At 41.1% G+C, this 16,027-nt stretch overlaps 1 protein-coding gene across 1 annotated transcript; it reads left to right on the plus strand.

The window, feature by feature from the left end:
- The first annotated feature begins 457 nt into the window (after positions 1 to 457).
- LOC139583228 (solute carrier family 35 member G2-like) lies at positions 458 to 14,966 on the plus strand. Its single transcript, XM_071414072.1, has 2 exons — positions 458 to 580; positions 13,165 to 14,966. Exon 2 carries the CDS (start codon positions 13,185 to 13,187, stop codon positions 14,433 to 14,435), a length of 1,251 nt encoding a protein of 416 aa, XP_071270173.1. The 5' UTR covers positions 458 to 580; positions 13,165 to 13,184; the 3' UTR covers positions 14,436 to 14,966.
- Positions 14,967 to 16,027: the final 1,061 nt, after the last annotated feature.

Below are 16,027 nucleotides of genomic sequence, written 5' to 3' on the forward strand. Positions count from 1 at the left end.
GCTAGATCAAATCACTGAGCTGACAAGGTAAACATCTGCCCTTCTGCCCCTGAACAAGGCAGTTAACACACTGTTCCTAGGCCATCATTGTAAATAAGAATTTGTTCTTAACTGACTTGCCTAATTAAATATCATAGGAAATGGGTGATGGACAAAAAATTCATACATACCATAAGAAACCTAATGTATCATATAAATGGAGTGTATCGGGAATTTACATGCAGAATAACACTCAATGGTCTGAGCCCAGGTTGGACACACACATCCCCCCAACCCAACCCATGGTAGTTGGGGACATTTTCGTAGTGGTGGTCTTGGTGTGTAATGTTTTGAGGGGGGAGAGAGACGCGGTAGCTTCCTTCTTCCATCAGTTCCAGCCATTATTTCACTCGCGCCCATCAACGTCAATCAATCGAAGGCGTGGAGAACATCTCGCGCACACAGACACATCCACTCCACTGGAAGATGGAGAAATGACAAGCGCAGTTCTCCAAATTTAGAGAACAAGAAATCAAAGAATGTTATCATTTAGGATGCAAATAGTGCTTTTCCGTAGATAGGAATTTATTTTAGCGAAAGGGTAAGTGATATTTCACATTTTTACAGAATGAGATCGTTTTTGAATAATATAATTGTGCACTGGATATGTAGTTCTGTTTGACCAGACATATCGCGGTAGGCTTCTGTATCGCACTATACTGCCTCAATATTATTACTTTATGTTATAATGACAGGCTTTCTCAGGAAATGGACACATTTCAGATGTATATATTGTTGAAGACCAACCGGAACGATAGAAACTGGCGCACGTTGACGTCAAATGTTAACGAATTGCGCACGAGTAGTCTGCATGCGTAAATATCAAAAGTATTGCCACTCTGTCGTTGGAAGCTTTATGGGTTTAGTTTATATTAATGTAATAAAAAAATATATATTAGAAAAATCTTTATTCTGAGATTATTTGAATGTGAATCGAGATTGGTTCAAGGTTGGTTCCATGACTTATCCAAGACCTCCCGGGTGAAATTGTGATTTCTCCCTTTTCATACGTTTGATTATAAATTCTACCCTCTCAAAATACCACTTTTTCCTCGAGCAAATTGTGTTTCCACCTAAATGAATAAATACCTTTTAAACTCGTCAGACTTTTCCAGACATAGTCTTTTCAACAGCCATAGGCTACTTGAAATATAAGCAACTCAGTTATTTATGACTTATAGTAATCGAATATGTGAACGTTTGACCAGAAGGAAATGTATCAGAGATGAGAGAGTGGTGGTAGCGGAGTGAGAGAGATACAGAGAGACAGAGGGAGGGAGAGACAGATATACAGAGAGACAGAGGGAGAGAGACAGAGGGAGAGAGACAGAGGGAGAGAGACAGAGATACAGAGAGACAGAGGGAGGGAGAGACAGAGATAGAGAGAGACAGAGGGAGGGAGAGACAGAGATAGAGAGAGACAGAGGGAGAGAGACAGAGGGAGAGACAGAGATATATAGAGACAGAGGGAGAGACAGAGATATATAGAGACAGAGAGAGAGACAGAGATATATAGAGACAGAGGGAGAGAGACAGAGATATATAGAGACAGAGGGAGAGAGAGACAGAGGGAGAGAGAGACAGAGATAGAGATAGACAGAGGGAGGGAGGGAGAGACAGAGGGAGGGAGAGACAGAGGGAGAGAGAGACAGAGGGAGAGAGACAGATATATAGAGAGACAGAGGGAGGGAGAGACAGTGATAGAGAGAGACAGAGGGAGGGAGAGACCGAGATAGAGAGAGACAGAGGGAGAGAGACAGATATATAGAGAGACAGAGGGAGGGAGAGACAGTGATAGAGAGAGACAGAGGGAGGGAGAGACAGAGATAGAGAGACAGAGGGAGGGAGAGACAGAGATAGAGAGACAGAGGGAGGGAGAGACAGATATACAGAGAGACAGAGGGAGGGAGAGACAGAGATAGAGAGAGACAGAGGGAGGGAGAGACAGAGATAGAGAGAGACAGAGGGAGAGAGACAGAGGGAGAGACAGAGATATATAGAGACAGAGGGAGAGACAGAGATATATAGAGACAGAGAGAGAGACAGAGATATATAGAGACAGAGGGAGAGAGACAGAGATATATAGAGACAGAGGGAGAGAGAGACAGAGGGAGAGAGAGACAGAGATAGAGAGAGACAGAGGGAGGGAGAGACAGAGGGAGGGAGAGACAGAGGGAGAGAGAGACAGAGGGAGAGAGACAGATATATAGAGAGACAGAGGGAGGGAGGGAGAGACAGTGATAGAGAGAGACAGAGGGAGGGAGAGACAGAGATAGAGAGAGACAGAGGGAGAGAGACAGATATATAGAGAGACAGAGGGAGGGAGAGACAGTGATAGAGAGAGACAGAGGGAGGGAGAGACAGAGATATAGAGAGACAGAGGGAGGGAGAGACAGAGATACAGAGAGACAGAGGGAGGGAGAGACAGAGATAGAGAGAGACAGAGGGAGGGAGACAGAGGGAGGGAGAGACAGAGGGAGAGAGACAGAGGGAGAGAGACAGAGGGAGGGAGAGACAGAGGGAGAGAGACAGAGGGAGAGAGACAGATATATAGAGAGACAGAGGGAGAGAGACAGAGATATAGAGAGACAGAGGGAGGGAGAGACAGAGATATAGAGAGACAGAGGGAGAGACAGAGATATAGAGAGACAGAGGGAGAGAGACAGATATATAGAGAGACAGAGGGAGAGAGACAGAGATATAGAGAGACAGAGGGAGAGAGACAGAGATATATAGAGACAGAGGGAGGGAGAGACAGAGATATAGAGAGACAGAGGGAGAGACAGAGATATATAGAGACAGAGGGAGGGAGAGACAGAGATATAGAGAGACAGAGGGAGGGAGACAGAGATATAGAGAGACAGAGGGAGGGAGACAGAGATATAGAGAGACAGAGGGAGAGACAGAGATATATAGAGACAGAGAGAGAGACAGAGATATATAGAGACAGAGGGAGAGAGACAGAGATATATAGAGACAGAGGGAGAGACAGAGATATTTAGAGACAGAGGGAGGGAGACAGGGAGAAATAGAGACTGAAGTGATGGTGATGTGGTGGGAGGTGTGTCAGATAGGAAGGCACATATCTCTGCCCCTTCCCCCTTGTGGTAGGAACTGAGATTGCAGCGTGTTGGCCAGACTTCCAGTCTGGTATAGCCAAGGAGGGGTTATCATTCTCCAGCTGTTAATCCATTATTATCAAGAGCTGGGCTGCATGGGGCTGGAAACCACCACCCCGGGGTGGGAGAAAAAGCTTACAGCTAAAGCTGCCTGGGTTTCTGTTAGAAATAGTCATGGATGTTCATTTGGTCATGGGGAAGGTATTTTGAGAATAGTTCCATTACCTTCCAAATGTCCAGGGTTCAGAGGAATACCGCTGGTTATGGGTAGGAGAGCAGGAGACTGGTCTGAGGGCTCTGTTGGATGTTTCCTGTTGTTGGATGTTTCATGTCTACAGATGTAGGATGTTAATTTGAGCCAGTTTGTTACAGAAGAAAATCCCACAGCAGGATGAAATGTAAATTATTATGTTGATTATAATTAATGGACATTTTTGTAGGGGTTGTTACATTTTTTCATTGTAAAATGTAAAATTAGAATCTCAAACTTTAGAAGCCTTTTTAAACCTCAAATACACTACACGCTTGGATTTCCTACTGTGCAAGAAACTTCTCAGCAACAAAAGAGTGATGAAATTAAGATCCTCTGTCTGCATTATGGGGGTGGATTCATGAAGCCATTTAGTATTGGATTGGAATATAATGTATTGTAAGACCAAGGATAGGTCTGCTGTGTTCTGTTAAAACACAATGTATTTAGATTTTTACAAGACATTTAGAAATGCTTCTTATCATTAGATAGTAGAACATTTGAATATAATTTGTACTCTCCATTCCCTCTCTGGTCTCTGTGTAGTTATTATTAGTAGGCTAAGCTAGTGCACGGCAGGCTAGTGCACGGCAGCATGCATCAAGCTGTGATTACCCTCAATAGGAGTGGCATCTTTTTGGACGCCCAGTCAAGCAGCTAATAGGGAAACATCATGTGACTCATTTAACTGTGTAATTATGTCTCTGGTCCAATATGGAGGGTAGAGAGAAGAGTCCCCCCCCCCCCCCCCTATAGCATCATCACAGCTTGCTTTATTACATTACCCCTCTCTCTGTGCCTCAGCTGAACTAGCACTGCCAGGATATATAGGATAGAGACCACACAGGAGGGAAATGCAAAAGAGACAGGGAGAGAAAGACAGTGACAGAAAAGGAGATCACTGAGGCAGCGAGTTATGAATTATGTAAGTTTCCATAAACAATCATGTTTTTAACATATCAGATACATTATTTGATATAACTCAAGAAACAGTATATTACCACCAGTATATTACCACCAGTCAGTATATTACCATCAGTATATTACCACCAGTCAGTATATTACTACCAGTCAGTATATTACCACCAGTCAGTATATTACCACCAGCCAGTATATTACTACCAGTCAGTATATTACCACCAGTCAGTATATTACCACCAGTCAGTATATTACCACCAGTCAGTATATTACCACCAGTCAGTATATTACTACCAGTCAGTATATTACCACCAGTCCGTATATTACCACCAGTCAGTATATTACCACCAGTCAGTATATTACCACCAGTCAGTATATTACTACCAGTCAGTATATTACCACCAGTCCGTATATTACCACCAGTCCGTATATTACCACCAGTCAGTATATTACCACCAGTCAGTATATTACCACCAGTCAGTATATTACCACCAGTCAGTATATTACTACCAGTCAGTATATTACTACCAGTCAGTATATTACTACCAGTCAGTATATTACCACCAGTCAGTATATTACCACCAGTCAGTATATTACCACCAGTCAGTATATTACTACCAGTCAGTATATTACTACCAGTCAGTATATTACTACCAGTCAGTATATTACCACCAGTCAGTATATTACTACCAGTCAGTATATTACTACCAGTCAGTATATTACCACCAGTCAGTATATTACCACCAGTCAGTATATTACCACCAGTATATTACCACCAGTCAGTATATTACCATCAGTATATTACTACCAGTCAGTATATTACCACCAGTCAGTATATTACCACCAGTCAGTATATTACCACCAGTCAGTATATTACCACCAGTCAGTATATTACCACCAGTCAGTATATTACCACCAGTCAGTATATTACTACCAGTCAGTATATTACCACCAGTCAGTATATTACCACCAGTCAGTATATTACTACCAGTCAGTATATTACCACCAGTCAGTATATTACCACCAGTCAGTATATTACCACCAGTATATTACTACCAGTCAGTATATTACTACCAGTCAGTATATTACCACCAGTCAGTATATTACTACCAGTCAGTATATTACCACCAGTCAGTATATTACCACCAGTCAGTATATTACTACCAGTCAGTATATTACCACCAGTCAGTATATTACCACCAGTCAGTATATTACCACCAGTATATTACTACCAGTCAGTATATTACTACCAGTCAGTATATTACTACCAGTATATTACTACCAGTCAGTATATTACTACCAGTCAGTATGTTACCACCAGACAGTATATTACTACCAGTCAGTATATTACCACCAGTCAGTATATTACCACCAGTCAGTGTATTACCACCAGTCAGTATATTACCACCAGTCAGTATATTACCACCAGTCAGTATATTACCACCAGTCAGTATATTACCACCAGTCAGTATATTACCACCAGTATATTACCACCAGTCAGTATATTACCACCAGTCAGTATATTACCACCAGTCAGTATATTACCACCAGTCAGTATATTACCACCAGTCAGTATATTACCACCAGTCAGTATATTACCACCAGTCAGTATTACCACCAGTCAGTATATTACTACCAGTCAGTATATTACCACCAGTCAGTATATTACCACCAGTCAGTATATTACCACCAGTCAGTATATTACTACCAGTCAGTATATTACTACCAGTATATTACCACCAGTCAGTATATTACCACCAGTATATTTCCACCAGTCAGTATATTACCACCAGTCAGTATATTACCACCAGTCAGTATATTACCATCAGTCAGTATGTTACCACCAGTCAGTATATTACCACCAGTCAGTATATTACCACCAGTCAGTATATTACCACCAGTATATTACCACCAGTCAGTATATTACTACCAGTCAGTATATTACCACCAGTCAGTATATTACCACCAGTCAGTATATTACCACCAGTCAGTATATTACCACCAGTCAGTATATTACTACCAGTCAGTATATTACTACCAGTATATTACCACCAGTCAGTATATTACTACCAGTATATTACCACCAGTCAGTATATTACCATCAGTCAGTATGTTACCACCAGTCAGTATATTACCACCAGTCAGTATATTACCACCAGTCAGTATATTACTACCAGTCAGTATATTACTACCAGTATATTACCACCAGTCAGTACATTACCACCAGTCAGTATATTACCATCAGTCAGTATATTACCACCAGTCAGTATATTACTACCAGTCAGTATATTACCACCAGTCAGTATATTACCACCAGTCAGTATATTACCACCAGTCAGTATATTACCACCAGTATATTACCACCAGTCAGTATATTACCACCAGTCAGTATATTACCACCAGTCAGTATATTACTACCAGTCAGTATATTACTACCAGTCAGTATATTACTACCAGTCAGTATATTACCACCAGTCAGTATATTACCACCAGTCAGTATATTACCACCAGTCAGTATATTACTACCAGTCAGTATATTACTACCAGTCAGTATATTACTACCAGTCAGTATATTACCACCAGTCAGTATATTACTACCAGTCAGTATATTACTACCAGTCAGTATATTACCACCAGTCAGTATATTACCACCAGTCAGTATATTACCACCAGTATATTACCACCAGTCAGTATATTACCATCAGTATATTACTACCAGTCAGTATATTACCACCAGTCAGTATATTACCACCAGTCAGTATATTACCACCAGTCAGTATATTACCACCAGTCAGTATATTACCACCAGTCAGTATATTACCACCAGTCAGTATATTACTACCAGTCAGTATATTACCACCAGTCAGTATATTACCACCAGTCAGTATATTACTACCAGTCAGTATATTACCACCAGTCAGTATATTACCACCAGTCAGTATATTACCACCAGTCAGTATATTACCACCAGTCAGTATATTACCACCAGTATATTACCACCAGTCAGTATATTACCACCAGTCAGTATATTACCACCAGTCAGTATATTACCATCAGTCAGTATATTACCACCAGTCAGTATATTACCACCAGTCAGTATATTACCACCAGTCAGTATATTACCACCAGTCAGTATATTACCACCAGTATATTACCACCAGTCAGTATATTACTACCAGTCAGTATATTACCACCAGTCAGTATATTACCACCAGTCAGTATATTACCACCAGTCAGTATATTACTACCAGTCAGTATATTACTACCAGTATATTACCACCAGTCAGTATATTACCACCAGTATATTTCCACCAGTCAGTATATTACCACCAGTCAGTATATTACCACCAGTCAGTATATTACTACCAGTATATTACCACCAGTCAGTATATTACCACCAGTCAGTATATTACCATCAGTCAGTATGTTACCACCAGTCAGTATATTACCACCAGTCAGTATATTACCACCAGTCAGTATATTACCACCAGTATATTACCACCAGTCAGTATATTACTACCAGTCAGTATATTACCACCAGTCAGTATATTACCACCAGTCAGTATATTACCACCAGTCAGTATATTACTACCAGTCAGTATATTACTACCAGTATATTACCACCAGTCAGTATATTACTACCAGTATATTACCACCAGTCAGTATATTACCATCAGTCAGTATGTTACCACCAGTCAGTATATTACCACCAGTCAGTATATTACCACCAGTCAGTATATTACTACCAGTCAGTATATTACTACCAGTATATTACCACCAGTCAGTACATTACCACCAGTCAGTATATTACCATCAGTCAGTATATTACCACCAGTCAGTATATTACTACCAGTCAGTATATTACCACCAGTCAGTATATTACCACCAGTCAGTATATTACCACCAGTCAGTATATTACCACCAGTCAGTATATTACCACCAGTCAGTATATTACTACCAGTCAGTATATTACTACCAGTCAGTATATTACTACCAGTCAGTATATTACCACCAGTCAGTATATTACCACCAGTCAGTATATTACCACCAGTCAGTATATTACTACCAGTCAGTATATTACTACCAGTCAGTATATTACTACCAGTCAGTATATTACCACCAGTCAGTATATTACTACCAGTCAGTATATTACTACCAGTCAGTATATTACCACCAGTCAGTATATTACCACCAGTCAGTATATTACCACCAGTATATTACCACCAGTCAGTATATTACCATCAGTATATTACTACCAGTCAGTATATTACCACCAGTCAGTATATTACCACCAGTCAGTATATTACCACCAGTCAGTATATTACCACCAGTCAGTATATTACCACCAGTCAGTATATTACCACCAGTCAGTATATTACTACCAGTCAGTATATTACCACCAGTCAGTATATTACCACCAGTCAGTATATTACTACCAGTCAGTATATTACCACCAGTCAGTATATTACCACCAGTCAGTATATTACCACCAGTATATTACTACCAGTCAGTATATTACTACCAGTCAGTATATTACCACCAGTCAGTATATTACTACCAGTCAGTATATTACCACCAGTCAGTATATTACCACCAGTCAGTATATTACTACCAGTCAGTATATTACCACCAGTCAGTATATTACCACCAGTCAGTATATTACCACCAGTATATTACTACCAGTCAGTATATTACTACCAGTCAGCATATTACTACCAGTATATTACTACCAGTCAGTATATTACTACCAGTCAGTATGTTACCACCAGACAGTATATTACTACCAGTCAGTATATTACCACCAGTCAGTATATTACCACCAGTCAGTGTATTACCACCAGTCAGTATATTACCACCAGTCAGTATATTACCACCAGTCAGTATATTACCACCAGTCAGTATATTACCACCAGTCAGTATATTACCACCAGTATATTACCACCAGTCAGTATATTACCACCAGTCAGTATATTACCACCAGTCAGTATATTACCACCAGTCAGTATATTACCATCAGTCAGTATGTTACCACCAGTCAGTATATTACCACCAGTCAGTATATTACCACCAGTCAGTATATTACCACCAGTCAGTATATTACCACCAGTATATTACCACCAGTCAGTATATTACTACCAGTCAGTATATTACCACCAGTCAGTATATTACCACCAGTCAGTATATTACCACCAGTCAGTATATTACTACCAGTCAGTATATTACTACCAGTATATTACCACCAGTCAGTATATTACCACCAGTATATTTCCACCAGTCAGTATATTACCATCAGTCAGTATGTTACCACCAGTCAGTATATTACCACCAGTCAGTATATTACCACCAGTCAGTATATTACTACCAGTCAGTATATTACCACCAGTATATTACCACCAGTCAGTATATTACCACCAGTCAGTATATTACCATCAGTCAGTATGTTACCACCAGTCAGTATATTACCACCAGTCAGTATATTACCACCAGTCAGTATATTACCACCAGTATATTACCACCAGTCAGTATATTACTACCAGTCAGTATATTACCACCAGTCAGTATATTACCACCAGTCAGTATATTACCACCAGTCAGTATATTACTACCAGTCAGTATATTACTACCAGTATATTACCACCAGTCAGTATATTACTACCAGTATATTACCACCAGTCAGTATATTACCATCAGTCAGTATGTTACCACCAGTCAGTATATTACCACCAGTCAGTATATTACCACCAGTCAGTATATTACTACCAGTCAGTATATTACTACCAGTATATTACCACCAGTCAGTATATTACCACCAGTCAGTATATTACCATCAGTCAGTATATTACCACCAGTCAGTATATTACCACCAGTCAGTATATTACCACCAGTATATTACCACCAGTCAGTATGTTACCACCAGTCAGTATATTACCACCAGTCAGTATATTACCACCAGTATATTACCACCAGTCAGTATATTACTACCAGTCAGTATATTACCACCAGTCAGTATATTACCACCAGTCAGTATATTACCACCAGTCAGTATATTACTACCAGTCAGTATATTACTACCAGTATATTACTACCAGTCAGTATATTACCACCAGTATATTACCACCAGTCAGTATATTACCACCAGTCAGTATATTACCATCAGTCAGTATGTTACCACCAGTCAGTATATTACCACCAGTCAGTATATTACCACCAGTCAGTATATTACCACCAGTCAGTATATTACCACCAGTCAGTATATTACCACCAGTCAGTATATTACTACCAGTATATTACCACCAGTCAGTATATTACCACCAGTCAGTATATTACTACCAGTATATTACCACCAGTCAGTATATTACCACCAGTCAGTATATTACCACCAGTCAGTATATTACTACCAGTATATTACCACCAGTCAGTATATTACCACCAGTCAGTATATTACTACCAGTATATTACCACCAGTCAGTATATTACTACCAGTCAGTATATTACTACCAGTCAGTATATTACCACCAGTCAGTATATTACTACCAGTCAGTATATTACTACCAGTATATTACCACCAGTCAGTATATTACCACCAGTCAGTATATTACCACCAGTCAGTATATTACTACCAGTCAGTATATTACTACCAGTATATTACCACCAGTCAGTATATTACCACCAGTCAGTATATTACTACCAGTCAGTATATTACCACCAGTCAGTATATTACCACCAGTCAGTATATTACCACCAGTCAGTATATTACCACCAGTCAGTATATTACCACCAGTATATTACCACCAGTCAGTATATTACCACCAGTCAGTATATTACCACCAGTCAGTATATTACCACCAGTCAGTATATTACCACCAGTCAGTATATTACTACCAGTCAGTATATTACTACCAGTCAGTATATTACCACCAGTCAGTATATTACCACCAGTCAGTATATTACTACCAGTCAGTATATTACTACCAGTCAGTATATTACCACCAGTCAGTATATTACCACCAGTCAGTATATTACCACCAGTCAGTATATCACCACCAGTCAGTATATTACTACCAGTCAGTATATTACTACCAGTCAGTATATTACTACCAGTCAGTATATTACCACCAGTCAGTATATTACCACCAGTCAGTATATTACTACCAGTCAGTATATTACCACCAGTCAGTATATTACTACCAGTCAGTATATTACTACCAGTCAGTATATTACTACCAGTCAGTATATTACTACCAGTCAGTATATTACTACCAGTCAGTATATTACTACCAGTCAGTATATTACCACCAGTCAGTATATTACCACCAGTCAGTATATTACCACCAGTCAGTATATTACCACCAGTCAGTATATTACTACCAGTCAGTATATTACCACCAGTCAGTATATTACTACCAGTCAGTATATTACCACCAGTCAGTATATTACCACCAGTCAGTATATTACTACCAGTCAGTATATTACCACCAGTCAGTATATTACCACCAGTCAGTATATTACTACCAGTCAGTATATTACCACCAGTCAGTATATTACTACCAGTCAGTATATTACCACCAGTATATTACCACTAGTCAGTATATTACCACCAGTATATTACCACCAGTCAGTATATTACCACCAGTCAGTATATTACTACCAGTCAGTATATTACCACCAGTCAGTATATTACCACCAGTATATTACTACCAGTCAGTATATTACCACCAGTCAGTATATTACTACCAGTCAGTATATTACCACCAGTATATTACTACCAGTCAGTATATTACTACCAGTCAGTATATTACCACCAGTCAGTATATTACCACCAGTCAGTATATTACCACCAGTCAGTATATTACCACCAGTATATTACCACTAGTCAGTATATTACCACCAGTATATTACTACCAGTCAGTATATTACCACCAGTATATTACCACTAGTCAGTATATTACCACCAGTATATTACTACCAGTCAGTATATTACCACCAGTCAGTATATTACTACCAGTCAGTATATTACCACCAGTCAGTATATTACCACCAGTCAGTATATTACTACCAGTCAGTATATTACCACCAGTATATTACCACTAGTCAGTATATTACCACCAGTATATTACTACCAGTCAGTATATTACCACCAGTCAGTATATTACCACCAGTCAGTATATTACCACCAGTCAGTATATTACCACCAGTCAGTATATTACCACCAGTCAGTATATTACTACCAGTCAGTATATTACCACCAGTATATTACTACCAGTCAGTATATTACTACCAGTCAGTATATTACCACCAGTCAGTATATTACCACCAGTCAGTATATTACCACCAGTCAGTATATTACTACCAGTCAGTATATTACCACCAGTCAGTATATTACTACCAGTCAGTATATTACTACCAGTATATTACTACCAGTCAGTATATTACCACCAGTCAGTATATTACCACCAGTCAGTATATTACCACCAGTCAGTATATTACCAGCAGTCAATATATTACTACCAGTCAGTATATTACCACCAGTATATTACCACCAGTCAGTATATTACTACCAGTCAGTATATTACCACCAGTCAGTATATTACCACCAGTCAGTATATTACCACCAGTATATTACCACCAGTCAGTATATTACCACCAGTCAGTATATTACCAGCAGTCAGTATATTACCACCAGTATATTACCAGCAGTCAGTATATTACCACCAGTATATTACCACCAGTCAGTATATTACCACCAGTATATTACTACCAGTCAGTATATTACTACCAGTATATTACCATCAGTTAGTAATGTAATCATGTTTAACTCTGACCTCTGTCCTTCTCCAGCTCTGATCTGCTGAAGGAACATGGATGTATCTGGGGGCCAGAAGCCGTATGGAGGATCTAAGAAGCGGGTGAAGATCCACCCCAATTCGGTCACAGTGAAATACGCCACCCACTTCCCCCAGCCTGGAGACGAGGGTTACGACGATGCCCCGTCCTTTGAGGACTTTGGTTCGTTTGCGAAGGCCAGCCCTGCTAAGAGACTGGTGACAGGCAGTAGTAGGAGGACCATGGAGACCCTCAGGACGCTATGGGGAGGGGTGGAGCCCCAGAGCCGGGACCAGGGGGTCGAGGGGCAGCTGGCTAGCTTTGGGGAGGCCAACGTCCTGGCGTCCCGGGTCACCTGGATGGCGTTGTTCGGGGCAGCGGTGGCTCACGGCTGCGTGGCTCTGATCACACGGCTGGCGGCGGACCGCTCCAAAGTACCGTCCCTGGAGCTGATCTTCATCCGGTCTGTGATCCAGGTCCTGTCCATCACAGTGGTGTTTTATAACCAGGAGGAACCCTTCGGACCCAAGGGGTACCGCCTCCGGCTCTTCTTCTATGGTGTCTGCAACGTCATCTCCATCACCTGCGCCTACACCGCCTTCGCAATCGTGCCGCCCAGCAACGGCACCATCATGTGGCGCGCAACCACCACGGTGTTCAGCGGCGTGATGGCCTTCCTGTTGTTAGATGAGAGGCTGGGCTACACGGACGTAGTGACGGTGGTGGGCAGCGTGTTCGGCCTGTGTCTCGTCATGATCCCCAACGTGGCCGACGAGGACAAGTCCCGCCTCATCTTCTGGAAGGAGGCGTTCGGCTACACCATGACGGTGATGGCCGGCCTCACCGGAGCCCTGTCCATGATCGTCTACCGGGCCATCAAGGAGCGCGTCAGCATGTGGACGGCCCTGTTCACGTTCGGCTGGACGGGCATGGTGTGGGGCGCCTCCACCATGTTCGTTATGCAGGAGCCGATCATCCCCCTGGATGGGGAGACGTGGGGCTACCTCACGGGGATCTGTATCTGTTCCACCGTGGCGTTCCTGGGGGTCTACTACGCCCTCAACAAGTTCCACGCCGCCCTGGTGAGCACGGTGCAGCACCTGGAGATAGTGGTGGCCATGCTGCTTCAGCTCATGGTGCTGCGCATGGTCCCCTCCGTCTACGACGTCATCGGGGGGCTGGTCATCATGGCCAGTGTGTTTACTCTAACGGGAGTGAAGCTGTACAGGGTCAGCCGGGCTGTACGGCAGGACTACCAGGAGATACTGAACTCACCCATCAAATAGAGCCTGGAGTTCTGATTCAGGATCAGTTTGACCCTATAGACCTTAATGCATAAGATTACATGGACAGGGGTGAAACAGATTCTAGACCAGCACTTCTCTCTATATATTTAGACTTGTGGTCGTCATTGACTTGGCGGAGTGTCAACTTGTGTGCAATGTCTCTGCTAAAGTTATATTTGTCTGTGAAAAAACAAAAAGATATTCCACGATGAAACGGTTTATTCTGATAGCTTTGATTTCATGTCAACTGTGATGAAGAAGAGGGTCAAAGTAACACATGTCAACTGCGATGAAGAAGACTGTCAAAGTAACCCGTGTTGTTTAGATTGTATGATACGTTCATACAATGATCTCATTTGCCAACTTTACAGCTATGGCGTAAATACGTGTCAGAGATATTCAGGGACACGCCGTGTCTGTCTCTGCTAGATGACGTGCATCTAAATAAGAAGCTGTATTCTAGATACTACTGCTGTTGACAGTGTGTTATCAGGGCCGTGTTGACAAGGTGATAAATGATCTTCCTTTGTTTCCTGCATAAGGGTGTATATTTTATCTCACACTATCACAGTGTCTGCTACGCAGAACGCACTGGTTAAAATACACTCATGTATATTTATTAAGAGTGGAGAAAAAAAAAACACTGGCTGCATTTCAGAATGTCATAAATGAACTTCTGTTGATCTCTGGAGAAAATGAAAACAGTAGTCTAAATCATATACTACAGAAGGTATATCTAAACTGAACAAAAAGAGAAACGCAACATTCAACAACTTCAAAGATTTTATTGAGTTACAGTTCATATAAGGAAATCAGTCAATGTAAATAAATTAAATAGGACCTAATCTATGGATTTCACATGACTGGGCAGTGACTCCCTTATTCACTTTAAGGCAACGGGGATCCTCAAATTAATCAAGAGGTGTCAGAGTAGGTTTAAAGAGATATAATCTCAGCTAAAATCAGACACATTTACACACATTGGATTAAACAGTAAAATCAGATTCAGCCATAGGTGGGCCTGGGAGGGCATAGGCCCACCCACCTGGTAGCCAGGTCCACTCACTAGGGAGCCAGGCCCAGCTAATCAGAATGAGTTTCCCAACAAAAGGGCTTTATTACAGACAGAAATACTCCTCAGTTTCATCATCTGTCCAGGTGGCTGGTCTCAGACGATCCCGCAGGTGAAGAAGACGGATGTGGAGGGCTGGTGTGGTTACACGTGGTCTGCGGTTGTGAGGCTGATTGGATGTACTGCCAATTTCTATAAAAATGACGTTGAAGGCGGCTTATGGTAGAGAAATTAACATTAAGTTCTCTGACAACAGCTCTGTTGGACATTCCTGCAGTCAGCATGCCTGCACATACCTGCAATCAAAACTGTACATTTTAGAGTGGCCTTTTATTGTCCCCAGCACAAGGTGCATCTGTGTAATGATCCGTTTAATCAGTTTCTTGATATGCCACACTTGTCAGGTGGATGGATTATCTTGGCACAGGACAAATGCTCACTAACAGGGATGTAAATCCATTTCTGCACAACCTTTTAGAAATAAGTTTTTTGTACATATGGAAAATGATTGAGTTTATTT

The sequence above is a fragment of the Salvelinus alpinus genome, chromosome 8, assembly GCF_045679555.1.
Source record: "Salvelinus alpinus chromosome 8, SLU_Salpinus.1, whole genome shotgun sequence".
Lineage (NCBI taxonomy): Eukaryota > Metazoa > Chordata > Actinopteri > Salmoniformes > Salmonidae > Salvelinus > Salvelinus alpinus.

Excerpts from the sequence above, each read along its gene's own strand:
- LOC139583228 (XM_071414072.1), top strand. The coding sequence starts at position 13,185 with ATGGATGTATCTGGGGGCCAGAAGCCGTATGGAGGATCTAAGAAGCGG.